At 45.7% G+C, this 15,821-nt stretch overlaps 1 protein-coding gene across 1 annotated transcript in view; it reads left to right on the top strand.

Annotated features, from left to right (window-relative positions):
- ZNF711 (ZFX family zinc finger ZNF711) overlaps window positions 1-15,821 on the top strand; it is a 207,113-nt gene that overhangs the window by 99,630 nt on the left and 91,662 nt on the right. The window contains exon 6 of the mRNA XM_085607809.1: window positions 9,820-9,957. Coding sequence (XP_085463935.1) covers window positions 9,820-9,957 — 138 coding nt within the window. The remainder of the gene's footprint in view (window positions 1-9,819; window positions 9,958-15,821) is intronic.

Raw genomic sequence — 15,821 nt, 5'->3', positions numbered from 1 at the left:
ATAACTCCACTAAACAGTAAATATTGCCTTATTTTACTACTGCACGGACAATCACCATTGCAGTTATCTTGCAGGCAACAGGGTCATTATTTGAGTGGTGCAGCAGGTGCAGTGGCACCGGGCCCAAACGTTGTCAGAACTCCTCTAAACACCTCATATTGCTAGATTTTACAACTAAACAGGCAGTCATAAGTCCAGTTATCTAGCAAGTATTAAAGTCATTAGTTTAATAGTGCTGCTGGTGCAGTGACACCGGGACCAAAGGCTCCAGGCACCCCATTAAACACCTAATATTGCTGTATTTTATTTGTAAACAGGCAACCACAAGAGCAGTTGCCTTGCAGACAACAGGGCCATGATTTGTATGGTGCAGCAGCACTGGGCTCAAAAGTTGCCAGAACTCCTCTAAACACATAATTTTGCTATAATTGGCTACTAAACAGGCATCCACAATTGCAGTTACCTTGCAGTTAAAAGGGACTTGATTTGAATGGTGCAGCTGGTGCAGTGGCACTGGGACAAAAAGCTATACGGACCCCACTAGACCCCGATTATTGCTCAATTTAACACTAAACAAGACAGTCACAAGTGCATTTATCTAGCAGACAATAGTCATCAATGGTACAGCAGCACCAGGACCAAAAGCTCTAGGCACCCCACTAAACACCTAATATTACTATATTTTACTACTAAACAGGCAGTCACAAGTGCACTTACCTTACAGGCAATAGGGTCATGATTTGAATGGTGCAGTAGGTGCAGTGGCATTGGGCCCAAAAGTAGTCAGAACCCCCCTAAACACATAAGATTGCTATTACATCAGTTAATTCTATCATTTCCCTCTTTCATTTTGTCAAAATGTTGCTATTACTTACCCACACTATACAAGTAGTAACAGCACAGTATATTGCCTTTTTGTACATAACACTTTAACAGACTTTCTGTGACTTATATGTTACAACTACTCAGCAAGCTACAACTTAAAACAAAAAGCAGCTTATTATCAAACACAAAGGCGCAACCTAATGCATTTACCAATGTTTGTTTCTAATGCATGCAATGTACTTATGGATGTCATCTCTGTTGGCTTTTTGTGAAAATGCAAGCTTACACTTATACTTCAACTCATCCACGTTTAAAGCAGACTCTAGTTTTGACTGTCTTCCTTTCATGCAATTTTCTGAATACTTTGCCTTTAATACTTTATTCGATAGATATTTATCATAAAAGTACAAACATGCAAAGTACATAAAAACAATCCATCCATAGTACTACAATTACATCCAGAACAGCAAAAGCGAAAAATGGGACAAAAAATAAAAACAGAATTTAAAACAATGCTTTCTTCATTCATGAGAATTTATATATTACCCAGCAGCCTAGAGCGGATTAACCAGGCACCCGCGAGGTATTTAGCAACCCAACAAATGGTATACATAGAAACAGTATTGGTTAAAATAATACGCAGGGCTGATCTGTGATCCCTTACTCCCAGCTCCTTGCATACAGGTTTCAACCATTTATCCCTAACGAACTTGTAGGCTGAAAAAGCAAATAAAAAATGGCCAAGGGATTCCTCTGGACATTGGCAACCTGGGCAATTTAGATCAAGCCCCCCCCCTTGGCCTTCCACCTTTCCAAAAAAAATTTAAGGGGAAGAGTGCCATATCTTAGTTTCAAGAACAAAGTTCTATCTCTAGGTAGTTGGATAAAATCTAAAAAGGGTTCCAACTTCATAGATGGTTTATGGTCAAGAAAGTTCATCGTTAAAGTTCCCAGGTTTAAGTTATTGTTAACCTTGGCCTCAACCCAGTCCCAGTATAATTTCTTTACAATTTGTTTTGCAGGGGGGACATGTGTGGCCCAGGACTCCCCCAGGCCTATTAATACTACCAGTTTCTTAAGATTGTTGAGCCACTTTATTTGGTGAGAAACATTTAGGGATATTAACTCGTCCAACACTCGAGCATATCCGGATAATTCCTGGGTTCTTCTAAGGCGCACCCAAAATAACAGCGGCCTTAGTTGAACTTTGTCCGAGATTGATTTTTTACCCATATCAAAAAATAATGGTAACAGAGGGGTTGAAACTGGAAGTAAGACTTGATCTCTGATAAACTTATTTTCTGCAGTTGCCAGGACCTTAGTGTTTTCAGCACCCCATAATTCGGAGCCATAGACTGCTGAGGCTAAAGCCTTCCCTTCATAGACTACCAAGGCAGGGGCAACCGGTCTACTACTAGAGAGGCGCTGATTCTTTAGTATGGCACCGGAGACCCTTTTGAGGTTTAGTACCATTTTTGATATATGGGAATCCCAGCTCATATTGTTGGACAACCTAACCCCTAAATAATCAAATTCATTCACCACCTTTAAAGGGGACACATACAAAGTAAGACGAACATTCCTAACCTTTCTATTTGGAGATAAAACCATTAACTTTGTCTTCGAAGTGTTGACCGTTAACCCACGGTCGTTACATAAGAGGGAGAAGCGGTCAAGCAATTTTTGGAGACCCTTGGGGGTCTTGGACATCAGGAGGGTAGAGTCCGCAAAAAGAAGTGTGGGGGTTTTCTCCCCGGCAAGGACGGGGGCATCCGCAGGGTCCTCCCTCAAATGGTCCACCACCCCATTTATAAAGAGGGAGAATAGTGTCGGAGCCATCACACATCCCTGCCGCACCCCCCTGTTGACTGATACCCTCCCTGTCAATTGGCCCTGGCGCCCCCAACGTATCCTTGCATAGTTATCCTCATGGAGTTTGATAACAAATTGCAGCAGGGAACTAGGAAACCCCATGGCTAATAAAACCTCCCATAGCTTGGCGCGTGGGATAACATCAAACGCGGTTTTCAGGTCTATGAAAGCCAAGTAAAGACAATCCTTAATAATTGATACTGACTTCCAATAGACCGCGCAAAACCGGAAGACTTGATCCATTGCACCAACATTCCGCCTAAACCCAGCCTGGAAATGGGTTAGAATATCATTATCCATTAGCCATGTCTCAACTAGATTTATAATGACCCTGCCAACTACCTTTTGAATGGTGTCAATTAAACTAATTGGTCTGTAGTTGGCAGGGTCCTCTCTATCACCTTTCTTATAAATCGTGATCACCTCTGCCCCTTTCCATGATTCCGGGACGGGATGGCCTCGCTGGATGAGATTCATTAGATTTGCTATATAGTCTGCCCAAATTTGGGGGTCATGAAGTAGAAGATCCCCGGGCAGGCCATCTGGACCAGCCGCTTTGCCTGGAAGGATATTTAAAATGGCGACCTTGACTTCTCGCGGGGAGAATACGTTTTTGTTACTGGGCAACTCCAAACTAGGGTTGCGCTTATTGCACACTGCTAATGGCAATGGAGGGACTTGATTGCCTTCCTCACAATACAATTTTAAAAAATGGGCGTGCCATTGCTGTTCATTTATATGATTTAAAATGGGGTCAACTCCCCTACGGTCTAAAGCATTGATCAATTTCCAGAAAATAGTAGAATTCTTCCCGCTGGCAGCGATCTTAAGCTGCTGCCAATGCTCCTCCTCCCAATTTTTCTTGGCTGAGGCTACTCCTTTCTAGCCAGTTTCACTGTTATTGGGTCCTTCAATTTTATCGCCAAACCAATGGCTTTCCTCTTTTTCCTACATTCTACTGTATACCACGCGTTCGCCTTCAGGGGTCTAAGATCCGCTGGGGGGTTCCCTTGGGTGTTTTTGAGGAAATACTGTCCTATTTTATCTGTGAAATTTTGGTACTGGCCCAATAATTTGGGCCCCAGAGAGTGAACCTCTCCCAGATCCACCGCTGCGAGGCTGGAGGTTTCTGCTTTAACTAAGTCCCCAATACTATTAATTTTCCCCTCTTCACATTTTACCACGTCCCATCTAAGTTTCCGGTTACAATTAGATGGGAGGACATCCTTGGTGATCAGCTCCATCCCCCCGCTCTTACTAATCCCATTAGCCCAGTTGATTCCCATACATAATGGGTTATGATCGCTATCTGAAGACTGCCTGACCTCCATATCTATTAAACTAGCCCATGAATGAACATCTAAAAAGATGTAATCAATACGTGATGGGCAGCCTATCCTATTATAGGTCATTGCCCCGTTACGATCAGAAGTGGTCCGGCCATTTAATGCCCGTAGATTATGTTCCAAAGCCAGTGCGTTCAACTGTATAGCTATGGCAGACCACTTCTTAATAGGGGCAAGTACTAAAGGGGGTATAGTCAGTCTCCAGTCCTCTGAGTTCAAACCCAATACATCCTCGTCATCCAGGGGTTCAAATGTACAGTTAAAATCACCCCCCAACAGGATTTTGGACCTAGGTGGAAGCTCAGACAATTTTACATCAAGCAGCTCAATTGTTTGCGAGGTTAAACCACCCTGTACCCCTCTTGCATAAACACAAAACAAATGAACAATACCCCCGTGTGGGCTTTTCAGGGAAATGTGCAAGATATCATTGGATTGGACCTTGTGTGTAATAATAGTACAATTCAAATTCACCTTTACCCAGATGAGCAGACCACCTGAGGGGCGGCATTTTCCTATGGAAACTGCTGGGACAAAGTATGTAGAGTACCCATTTTTATATTGCGGGGACAAACTCCAAGTTTCCTGAAACATACAAATATGGAAGGAGTCAATGAAGTCATTCCATTCTGGATTTTCAAGATTTTTCCTGAACCCTGCTATCTTCCAAGAAAGGATGTTAATCGAAGAGAGTACTACAGTTGGTGCAACGGGTGTGGCTGTTGGACTACAATCCAATTCGCCCCTGCTAGGGCAACCATTATCCACAAACACTTGAACCCCCGTTCCAATTGGAGTTACAGCCCGTGGTAACCCTACCTCCTCCCTCATAACCTCTTGGCCAGAGTGCTGGATCAAATGTCAATCAACTGCTTCCAGGCCACTGAAGCGATTGAAACAGGGTAATGGAGGGGGGTTATGCTGATAACCATGCCATTACCCTTGAAACTGAGTAGAACCAAAAGGGGGCCTACCTACTCTCCTGTGTACTGTGCTCCACCCTCCATCTTCACCCGCATCCCACTGGTTAGAATTATAATCCATAAAAGGCTCCTCTCTCATCCCCCTTCTTGTGTAATTTTGAGCTCTTAACCAGCTCCACCTATTACTGCGGTGATCTGCAAGCATATAGAAATAGGAGAGAGGTTTAACTATGATTGAAGAGTTGTTATTACATGGGGGCCCAGCACGGATATATTCCACCGTACGTGGGTCCTCAAATGTTACAACAACGCAGTCGCCCTGGAGATTTTTTTTATTCTCACCCACCCATGGTGCTCTCTCCACCATAAGCAAATTACTGCGAATGTTAGGTGGAAGTGGGTAGTTTCTATCTAACCAGTGGCAAACTTTGTTTTTGAGCGCCCAAAAAGATTCTGTTGATGAGGGGGCAAGCTCGGGGACACCTGTTAGAACTATTACAAAGGAGTGGGCGTCAGGAGGTAAATTAATATTCCGGCGTATCTTAGGATTCGCTGGAAGGGATAAAAGGGGTTTGGGAGCAGGAATAATGGGACCATTTACTTTCTGTGATTTACTGGGTGCCTTGGAAAGCAACTTAGTAGTACTATTTGTATTACCCTTAGGCGTAGGTATTTTTAGTGGACACTTTGGAGGGGAAGGGTTCTTCCCTGCTGGTTGTTTAATAGACAGAGGCAGGTTGATGCCAGCCAGTGCTGGTCCACCAATTGCCTTTTGGGCAGAAACTTTGGGTCTGGCTTTTAACTCCAGATTTAGAGCCTGTAGTTGATGTTCAATACCATGTAGTCTAGTCTCCAGGGGAGACAGTAAGGATTTAATGAGCTCAGATATGGAGCTCATAAATATACCCTTCCTGTCTTCGGCCCCCTCAGAAGATTCATCCAGACTACTCTCTTCAAGGAGACTTGCTAAACTATAAATTGAGGCTGTATCGTCGGGAATACCCAATGGTATCGGGTGTGAAGCACGATGCGCCTCAGCTCATCCTCCACTATTATCTATGGTATCCACATTAGCCCTCCCCACCTCTGGCCCACAAAAAGTGCTAACAGAGTCATTGGGGCCTCCTGCCCCATCAACTATAACTACTAAATCAGCACTGTCCTTACTAGAAATTTGGGAGCATTTGGGAATGGCACCCTCCCTTAAACCCTTTTGTGCAAGTGTTTTATCATGGTCGTCGATAGCTAACGAGGAAGCCATGGGAGAGGTAAGAGGGGCTACTGTTGGGGGCATCAAAAAAGCAGAGTCCAGGGGTACAAATTGACTGGTACTGATGGAATGGGTTGTAGGTATAGACTGAATGGGGTTTGGTTGGTGAGTGCATTGGGCTTTACTTGGTGTGCGCGCAGAGGCTATGAGGCCTAGAGATGATCTTCTCGCTTGTGCGAGATCCTGTGACACTCTTCTTTCCATGAGGGCAATCCCCTCATCAATTAGAGTGTTTGTACGCACAATAAGTTATCTAATGTGCCTGTCAGCTTCGAAGCACCAGCCGCAGCCTTGCTTCGAGTTTCACGTGTGCACATCACTATGACCGGGGGTTACTGACTAGCTAAAACCATATACAACCACAATTACAACGTCAGAATACCAGCAAATAATATAAGGGTAGGCAGAGTTACTCACAACAAATATACCCAAGACAGCTAAACAAGAATCAAAATACAGTGGGGTGAGCAAAACCAAGAGCTATGGCCCAGACCAGACCCTACAGGCCTCGGAGGGCCACAGAGGGCCCGCCCTTGTCCCGGGCTTCTCCCGGGACGCTCCCGCGCTGCGGCCGTGCGCCCTTCTAAAATAACAAAAAAGGAGTGATGGGCGGGGGGGGCGGGGCCAGCAGGGAGAGCAGCCCAGGTGAAGCAGATTGGGCTCGCAGGGACTCCTGGGTGATGGAGTCCCTGCTAACGTGCTCGCAGCCCTGCCAGCAACAATACGCCCCAAGTCCTTAGACTGGAGACAGCCCCTCTCCCAGCAGCAGCTCTCGCTGATGGTATATGCGCTGCGGGACCCGCGAAGCGGGTCCGGCGAGTTGCTGGTGGTTTCCAAGGTCAGAGGGCAGAGGGCGAAGAAGGCAGCAACAGCAGTCCGGTGGCAGGTCCGAACAAACAGCCGGTAAGGGTCCCACAAACAAAGTCCTAAAGTCCGCTTTTACTCCGTGGGCGGGGGGGCGGGGCCAGCAGGGAGAGCAGCCCAGGTGAAGCAGATTGGGCTCGCAGGGACTCCTGGGTGATGGAGTCCCTGCTAACGTGCTCGCAGCCCTGTCAGCAACAACAGGCCCAAGTCTTTAGACAGGAGACAGCCCCTCTCCCAGCAGCAGCTCTCGCTAATGGTATATGCGCTGCGGGACCCGCGAAGCGGGTCCGGCGAGTTGCTGGTGGTTCTTGACTCACTTTAACAGTTGAGGTGCAGAAAGCTGGAGGTATAGACCACACTGCTAGTTAAGGCTTGTACTGATTTTGCTGGCTTCAAGAAACAGCTTGCAACGTGCATGTTTTAATTCGCAGCTCCTGATTCTATCTTCGGGGACGACGCGTGCGCTATAACAAATTCCTACTAACTAACTAACTGTGCGGTCCGAAGCTTGAACCTATGCTATTATGCTATTTTGACAATGACTAATGCCTAGGGCATGTGATTGGAAGATTGCAACTAAAACAGCTGAAGCAGTCTTAAGAACCTCTTGTTTGCCTATGTGTGTTGTGCACATGCTTTGTTACATAGGTTTTAGCTCCTGTAGAAGTTTGATTGGTTAGGCTGCCAAGCAAAATCACATAATGCACTCAATTGGAGCTAGTAGAAGTATGATTTTCTTTCCCAAATGTTGTGATCTTTGTTATGTTTTCACTCATAATGTATGCGTTTTTATATGCAGCAGGTATTAGAGCATTCTGTTGCTAGTCACCAAAAATCAATACCTAAATGAAATTGCCTAGAAGAATCTGAAGATGGCTGCCTTTACAGTGTTTAGACCTCTTTATGTTCCTCTAGTTTCCTGACTTTAATATAACCATGGGTACAACCGCTCACGATGTTACTGTGAATTATCAATGCAGACTATTTACTACGGGGTGGGCTCAACTCTCATCACCATGAGTGATGATTCCTGAAGGCCAGGTTCCCTGTCCTCTCCAGGAAATGAAAATGTGTTTTGTAATTGGAGAGAGAAAACCGGACATGAAAGACTACAAGACCCTCGTTTTGTTTTAGCAAATGTTCTGGCCACTTAATTTTGTTACCTTATTTGCAATTTTATATAGTGCAGCCTAGACCCAGCCGATGGAAGAGTTCTTTAGATTAGCATCATTTCATCAAAGTAGAATGTGGATAGGATATACTCCTGCTTGAACCAATACAGTATGATATGTAAGAGGACTTTCTGGAATATGCATAAAGATAATACAAAGTTTATAATTGGTAATATAGTATAGTACTGGGGAATAATAAATATTTACATGTTACCAACTTTTCAGCTTTAAAGGCTTTGCCATTTATACATGGGATTAGGTGTGATGAAGTGTGACAATAACTGGCATTTTAGTTCTATTTTAATTGTTTCGTGAAGTTCTGGGAAATGGAGTCCAGCCCTGTGGACCACTTCTGGAAGTGATTGCTTTAGTGTTTTTGTCTTTATGAATAATGGAATTTCAAGCAAAAGGGGATTTGAAATCTGAAGTTTTCCCTGACTACCTGAGATGTTCAATTTCTTGGTTATGCACATCCGAGAGCCAAGGTAAAGAGCTGAGTATGTGATATAGGCCATTTTGTGCATACTTCTAGCCTCATAGGGAAACCAGCTTAGTGTTACTAGTATTAGAGAGATATGATCCAAATTTGGTGAGCGAGTGGCTAGCCTTACAGATCCTTCCTAGAATATTTCTTAAATCCAGAGTAGTAATTTATTTGTATTGGCATGCCTTCCTATGAAGTCATTCATTTGCATATCTTTTTACTTGGTACATATTCTTTTTTTCTCAGTTGTGTTTGTATACATGAAAGATAGCATTGGTTGCACAGGGAAAATCCTTTCTGTTATACGTATAGAAAATACGGGTATGTTAAGGTCTCTTTTATACCATTTTAGGACACTTGCCCCGAGGAATGTATTTATGCCTACAAATGACGTATAACCCCCATTTGAAAAGGTTTGTGAATGCCACCAAAGTGCCTGATCTTTCCATCTTTAATACATTCTTATTAGTTAAGCTCAGTCCCTCAACTGGGAACTCCAATAGTGTCACCTATAACCCTGAATTTACATTATGTTAAAGGTGTACCTTGCACAAAATACCCTGATGGTGTCTTCGCACTTACCTGAATATGATGTTAACTGGTGTAGTAAAACTTTTTGTCGTTAGATGTTTACGAAAAACAAGATGATGAAATAAGATGGGAAGCTCAAATGTAAGTTGATTCACAACTTGTTGTTTGGACTGAGAATCTTCAACTACCCATTCTGGACAGCTGGTGGTTCAGAGAATGGAGTTGATTGGACAAAGTCTTCAGGCCCAATGGAATTACCCAGAAATGCCATTAAAAGAGTAACTTCCTACTCCAGGCTTGAATATATGTTAGTTTTGATTATATAAATCAAATTACGTACCTTGGGTTCCCCAATGGCAATTGTTGCATTACTAATTTGAGTTTAGGAGTAAAAGAAGTGAGAACTGTATTTGCATAGTCGTTTGATAGCTTCAAATCTTGATTGGTTTGTTGGTATTTAGGCTTATACACTTACAGACTTGCAGCAAATGCCTTGTTTTGACATGAATTCATGTCGACTTCCCTACTGCAGGTTGTGCTGAAATAGCAGACGAGGTATACATGGAAGTTATAGTAGGTGAAGAGGACGCAACATCACTCCCAGATGCACAGCTGGAAGATTCTAACGGAAACAAAACGTTTGTCCCTGTGGCTTGGGCTGCTACTTATGGTAAGAACATTTTCAAAACATGCTTAGCAAATACATTTTTAAGTTATTTCTCATATTTTTATTTACTTCAATTAGGGTTTTTCTTAAGTGCTCCAAATCATTCCATTTTGTGACCTCTAAGCGGTAAAGTGAGGGCCAGTGGGAGGGCCGGAGAGACAAAGTTTAGCAGCGAGTACAACCAAAACCAAATGCTAATTGTCCCACTAGAGGACTAATACAGATGACTGAATGTGAGATAGTCCGAAGCCAGCTTGAGAGGGGCGAACCGGCTCTTGCCGTCTGACTGATGAGACTTGTTTATATCATCCTGACACTTCTCCTAGAACATCTGGGTCTACCTAGCTCCATAGAGGAAAAGGTGCGTTTTCAAGTATTTCCTGAATTTGATGTAGTCATTATGAAGTCTCTGGTGGATGGGTAAAGAGTTCCAAAGAAAGGAGTGTTGGTGTTGAAGAGAGCAGCCTCTAAATCCTTTATATCTGAATTGATACGGAGACAGCAGATCTCCATTAGTTTACCTGAAGTTTCGAGTTGGAAGATATGCAGCTGATAGTCCAGTGATGTATTTCAGATTTCAGTCATGTAGTGTCTTATGAACAATGCAGAGAGTTTTAAAGTTCTTCCATCGGGAGCCAGTGTAGAGTTCTGAGAGCAGGGGTAATGTGGTCTTGTTGTTTCATACCCATCACCATGTGAGCAACGTGATTTTTTACTTGTTGCAGTTGGCAAGGGAAATATTTGGGATGCTTGTTTAGAGCCATTGCAGTAATCCTGCTTGGACAAGAGAACAGTAAAGATCAGGGCAAATTTGGGTAGGAATTTCAGAATTTCTTTTAGCTGTAGCAAGTGTGAAAAGGTGGATTTGCAAACTGCGTTTATCATCAAAATGAAAGATAGCAAATGAAGACCGCTCCCAGAACTCAAGCTTAGTTAACTGGATATGGGAAAACGCCCAGTTCCATTCGCCATGTACACAAGATAGAGATTGGGTTTAAGGGACCAAACAGCAAGATTGGTGAAATGCAGTGAGAGAGCATGGAAAGATTGCCAGGAAAATCATACACTTTTTAGGGGAGCTGCATATCATGTGCTTGTCTTTGTTGCCAGTTGTATAGAAAGCCAGCATGAGTGCCATGTAAACGTTGAACAGGATGGGAAACAAGGTGGATATTGTGGTACACTGCAGGGGTTATTAGCTGTTTTAGGGAGGAAGGGACAATTTTGATTTGATGGCTTTGGTTGTGTAAGGATGAAGTGAACCATGTAACTGCAATAGCATTAATGACAGCTGTGGAGGTCTGTCTATGAATGAGCAGCCTATGGTGTTGAATGAAACAGAGAGATCAAGTAGTATTAAGGCACTATTATGACTGTGTTCACGGGCCATGAAGTGTTCTTCTTTTGTTTAGTAGGGATATTTCAGTGGTCCTTCTTGACCTTAAATCTAGATTGGAAGTCTCTGAGGAGGCCACTAGTCTTCAAATGTTTGCAGAGTTGGTGGGAGACTACTGTTTTAATGACCTTAGCAGCTCAGGGTAAGCCAAAGATTTGTCTATAATTCGCCATAATTCTGGAATCAGCCGTTGGTTTCTTTAGTATGAGTGTAATGATTGCATGCTTGAGAGCCTGGAGGATTTCTCCACTTTTTAGGGAGCTCTTTGCATGGTTAGTTATTACCAGGACAAGTGCAGGTACGCCTGGATTGATAACTTTGGCAATAATATATCATTTACTTTTGGTTGAGATGGAGGTGCAAACTCCAGTAGGGTACAATCTCTGGGTGGAAATGTTGGGGTTGTATCAGGAACTGGGAATAAGTCTATATAGAATTGAGGTTAAAGAGGTGTGAATCTCATTGAATCAGTGGTTCCAGACCTAAAGAAGTCTATTTTGTTGGTGAAGAAAAACAGGAGATTTTCACAGCTTGAGGGTTAGTGCATTTTTGAGGCGGTGGCTGACACCATCTCCTTGAAGAGTCGCAAAAGCCCTTTGTGAATTAAAGAAAGCATTGATGAGGGACTGGTAATATTAATTTTTTGTATTTGTACATATAACTTTATGCCCTCTTGCAAAGGAACAACAAAGTAAATGATCAGAGAGGCAGTTGGTTTTGTTTTATGTATATGTGTTCATAGCATATGTAGTTGTAGATACACATGCCTTGTGTACCTCTACCATCCAGTGTTGGGTTTGGAAATTACATTTTGTTTTTCTTCAAAAAGACTTCGAGACACGAGTTGGTGTGGGACTCTTCCCTTAGTTTACAATGTACATGGGAACCAACTCCATCCTTAGATAGTTTTTAGGTCTCGCCCAGCGTTAGCAGCACGCATGCGCTGATCTCGCCATGCGAGGGCCTGTAGGAATCAATATGGTTGTAGACCTCGTGTCTTCTGCTTCACCTGTAGTTTTCATTGGCGAGCGTCGTTTGTCGTCAGTGTTTATGTTAAACATAGTTTGTTGATCGCGGCGGGTCTTCTCCGTAGCCTAATGGAGGACTATAATCTGTTGGACTTGTGGCGAGTGTTATACCCTGCGGTAAGGGAAGGTACCTGCTTCACCCCGCACAGGGGGGCCTGGTCCAGATTAGACTTTTGGCTCCTAACCCCGCAGGTTCATGCATGGGTGTCTGGGGTACATCACAGAGCGCGCACCCTATCCAACCACTCCCCAGTTGAACTGGTACTGCAGGTCCCCAAACCATATGTTACGCCGTTCACGTGGCGTCTACCGGCGCAGGCCCTGATGGACCAGGTATTTCGCGAGGACGTACACCAACACATTCTCGACTATTTTGAGCTGAACACGAACTCTGTGACGTCGGTGGGCACCCTGTGGGATGCGTTCAAGGTAGTGATTAGAGGTCACTGCATCGCGGGGCAGGCCAGAGTATTGAAGGACATCAGACATACGCTCAAGGGGCTGGAAGACCGCCTACATGCCCTGGAGGTGCAGTACTGCTCGGACCCCTCGGCGACAGTGTTGGCAGAAACGCGCACCAAACTCACGGCCTACCAGGCCGAGGCGGATAGGGAGCTTACATTTTTGCATAAACATGTGACAGCCCGTCGGTATGGGGAAGGAGATCATCCGGGCAAAACGCTTGCCCACCTGCTACGATCGCAAAGACCTGCCCCATATATCACCTCAGTCGAAACCCCACAGGGAGACCATGCATACACACCTCCAGATATCCTAGATACGTTTCGGACTTTTTATAAAGACCTGTACCGTTCCCGGGGAGCACCTCCGTTGGAAGACCTGTCTAGTTACTTTGACACTGTACAGCTGATCTGGTTCAATGCACACCAGAAAGGTTACTTTGATCGTCCCTTCGCGATAGAGGATGTCAAAGAAGCAATAGGGTCCTTGGCGGCTGGAAAAGCGCCGGGGCCTGATGGCCTGCCAGCGCAGTTTTATAAGGAATACGCGGATATCCTTGCCCCCAGACTATTAGAAGTGTACGCTGAGGCAGTAGAAGCGGGTATACTCCCTGAGTCGATGAGAGAGGCTATCATCATTGCTCTCTTAAAGCCGGATAAAGATGCTCAGAAGTGGGACTCCTATAGGCCATTATCTCTAATTAACACTGATGCGAAAATTTTTGCTAAAATGCTGGCGGTGCAGTTACAGCCGGTGCTGCCCCTCATGATCCGCCCGGACCAGTCGGGATTTGTACCAGGCCGCTCCACGTCTCACAACCTTCGAACCCTCTTTGGGGTTCTGCACTATTTGGCCCCACACGTACGGGCCGCAGCGGTGCTGCTAGACGCCACAAAAGCGTTTGATTCCCTGGAGTGGGGGTTCCTGTTTCCTCTGCTGCAACGTATGGGGGTGAGTGAGGCTTTTATTAGCTATATCAGATTGCTCTACACTACCATCACCGCCCGGGTGAGAGTAAATGGGCTTATCTCTGCGCCTTTTGTCATTGGAAGGGGAACGAGGCAGGGTTGCCCCCTGTCACCCCTGCTATTTGCTATCGCAACCGAACCCCTGGCAGCCCGTATTAGACAGCACCATGCGGCTAGAGGCATCGGTTTTTCGTCACGGGCACTGACCGTCTCGATGTATGCAGATGATATCACACTGTATGTGGTAGACCCACGGGAGAATCTCTCCCCCATGACGAGAGAGTTGATAAACTATGGCTTGCTGTCGGGAGTGACCATAAACTGGGAGAAGTCGGTTATTTTGCCTCTGACGTCCGGGACATCTCATTTTACTCCGGACTGCCCGCTGAAGTGGGCGACCGGACCAGTGCGATACCTGGGGATATGGATAAGCACAGACATGCAGCAAATATGGACAGAAAATTATGGGCGGGTGAAGAGCTGGATAGAGGAAAAAGTCAGCCGTTGGAAGCACTTGCCCCTATCATTGGCGGGCAGAATAGCTGTGGCCAAAATGGTTATCCTCCCTAAGCTCCTATACTTATTTGTCAACATCCCACTGCCCCTGACTGCACGTTATCTGCACCAAGTGCGCTCACAGATGATAGAACTGGCATGGGGTGGAAGGCAGCCGAGGGTGGCCTGGGAGACCCTTACTCTCCCACAGCGACAGGGTGGCATGGCGGCGCCGGATTTCGCGCTGTATGCCTACTGCGCACAGGCGCAGTTCTTGCACTACTGGGCACACCCGACGCCGTTTCAGCCGCATGTGGCGATAGAGGCGGATAGGGCGGCCACGTTGCCGCTCGCCACGGCCCTGTACACTTCACACAAGAGGATATGTACAGAAATAGACCCGGTACATGCGCTTAAGTGGGCCTGGGATGGGCTGCGACATCGAGCCAAATTGGACCTCCTTTACACTAAATCGATACCCCTGCGAGGTAATCCCATGTGGCCCCCGCTGCAACACATGAAAACAGGGGAGCAGGCGGCTTCACGCGGCCTTCACACAGGAGGGGACCTCTTCCCGGGCGATACCTTCATCACGCCGGAACAGATGTGTGGTGCGGAGGGCCCGACAATGCTGGACACGCTGCTTTACTACCAGCTGCGCCACACATGTCAAAAGCTGTTTCCTACGTTTCCGGCACCGCCGCCGGATTTGCTGGCCCTGGAAAATGTGCTAACTGTAGACTCGGGGCGTAAACTAATCTCCCGCTTGTACGTGCGCATGCAGAATAGCCATCCCGTTGTTGTCCCTGCGGCGCGCGGCATGTGGGTTGCAGAATTGGGAGCCGAAATCACTGATGATCACTGGGACATGTGCTGTAGACTTCTTGAGACCTTATCCCCCAATTACAGGCTCCGACTGATACATTTCAAATACATACATATGACGTATCGCACCCCTAGCCGGCTGCACCGCATGGGCTTAAAGGACACAGACAATAGTTGGCGCTGCAATGTGCGCGAAGCTACCTTTTTGCATATGGCATGGGACTGTCCCACAGTGGCCTCCTTCTGGGCTAGTGTGATGGAGATAATTTGTACAATCACTGGCCTACTGATCCCATGCACTCCACAGACTACACTATTGGGCATCTTACCCATGATCAAGCCTAAACACCGTAAGCTACCGGCCATGCTCTGCCTGCTTGCCAAAAGGCAGGTCGCGATACACTGGGGAGCAGCTACGTCACCTAGCGTTAGGGAATGGATTAAAAGCACTGTATACTGCCAGACACCGCTCGCTTTATACTGGGAGCTCTTACCGGTGCGCTCGCGACCGAGGGACATATGGGAACCCTTCACACAATGGTTGGCGCAAACAACGCTTCAAGCACTGTAACACAGGGCTGCTTACTGAGTGTGACTGGGCGAAGACAGCAACCAGATAGAGCATGAGACACGGCGGTTGACAACTGTGATATGGTACTTGCGCGGGACGGGGGTGGGTCGAGGACGTATGGG

This window comes from Triturus cristatus, chromosome 5_2 (genome assembly GCF_964204655.1).
Source record: "Triturus cristatus chromosome 5_2, aTriCri1.1, whole genome shotgun sequence".
Taxonomy (NCBI): domain Eukaryota; kingdom Metazoa; phylum Chordata; class Amphibia; order Caudata; family Salamandridae; genus Triturus; species Triturus cristatus.
This window is presented reverse-complemented; position numbering and strand designations above follow the sequence as displayed.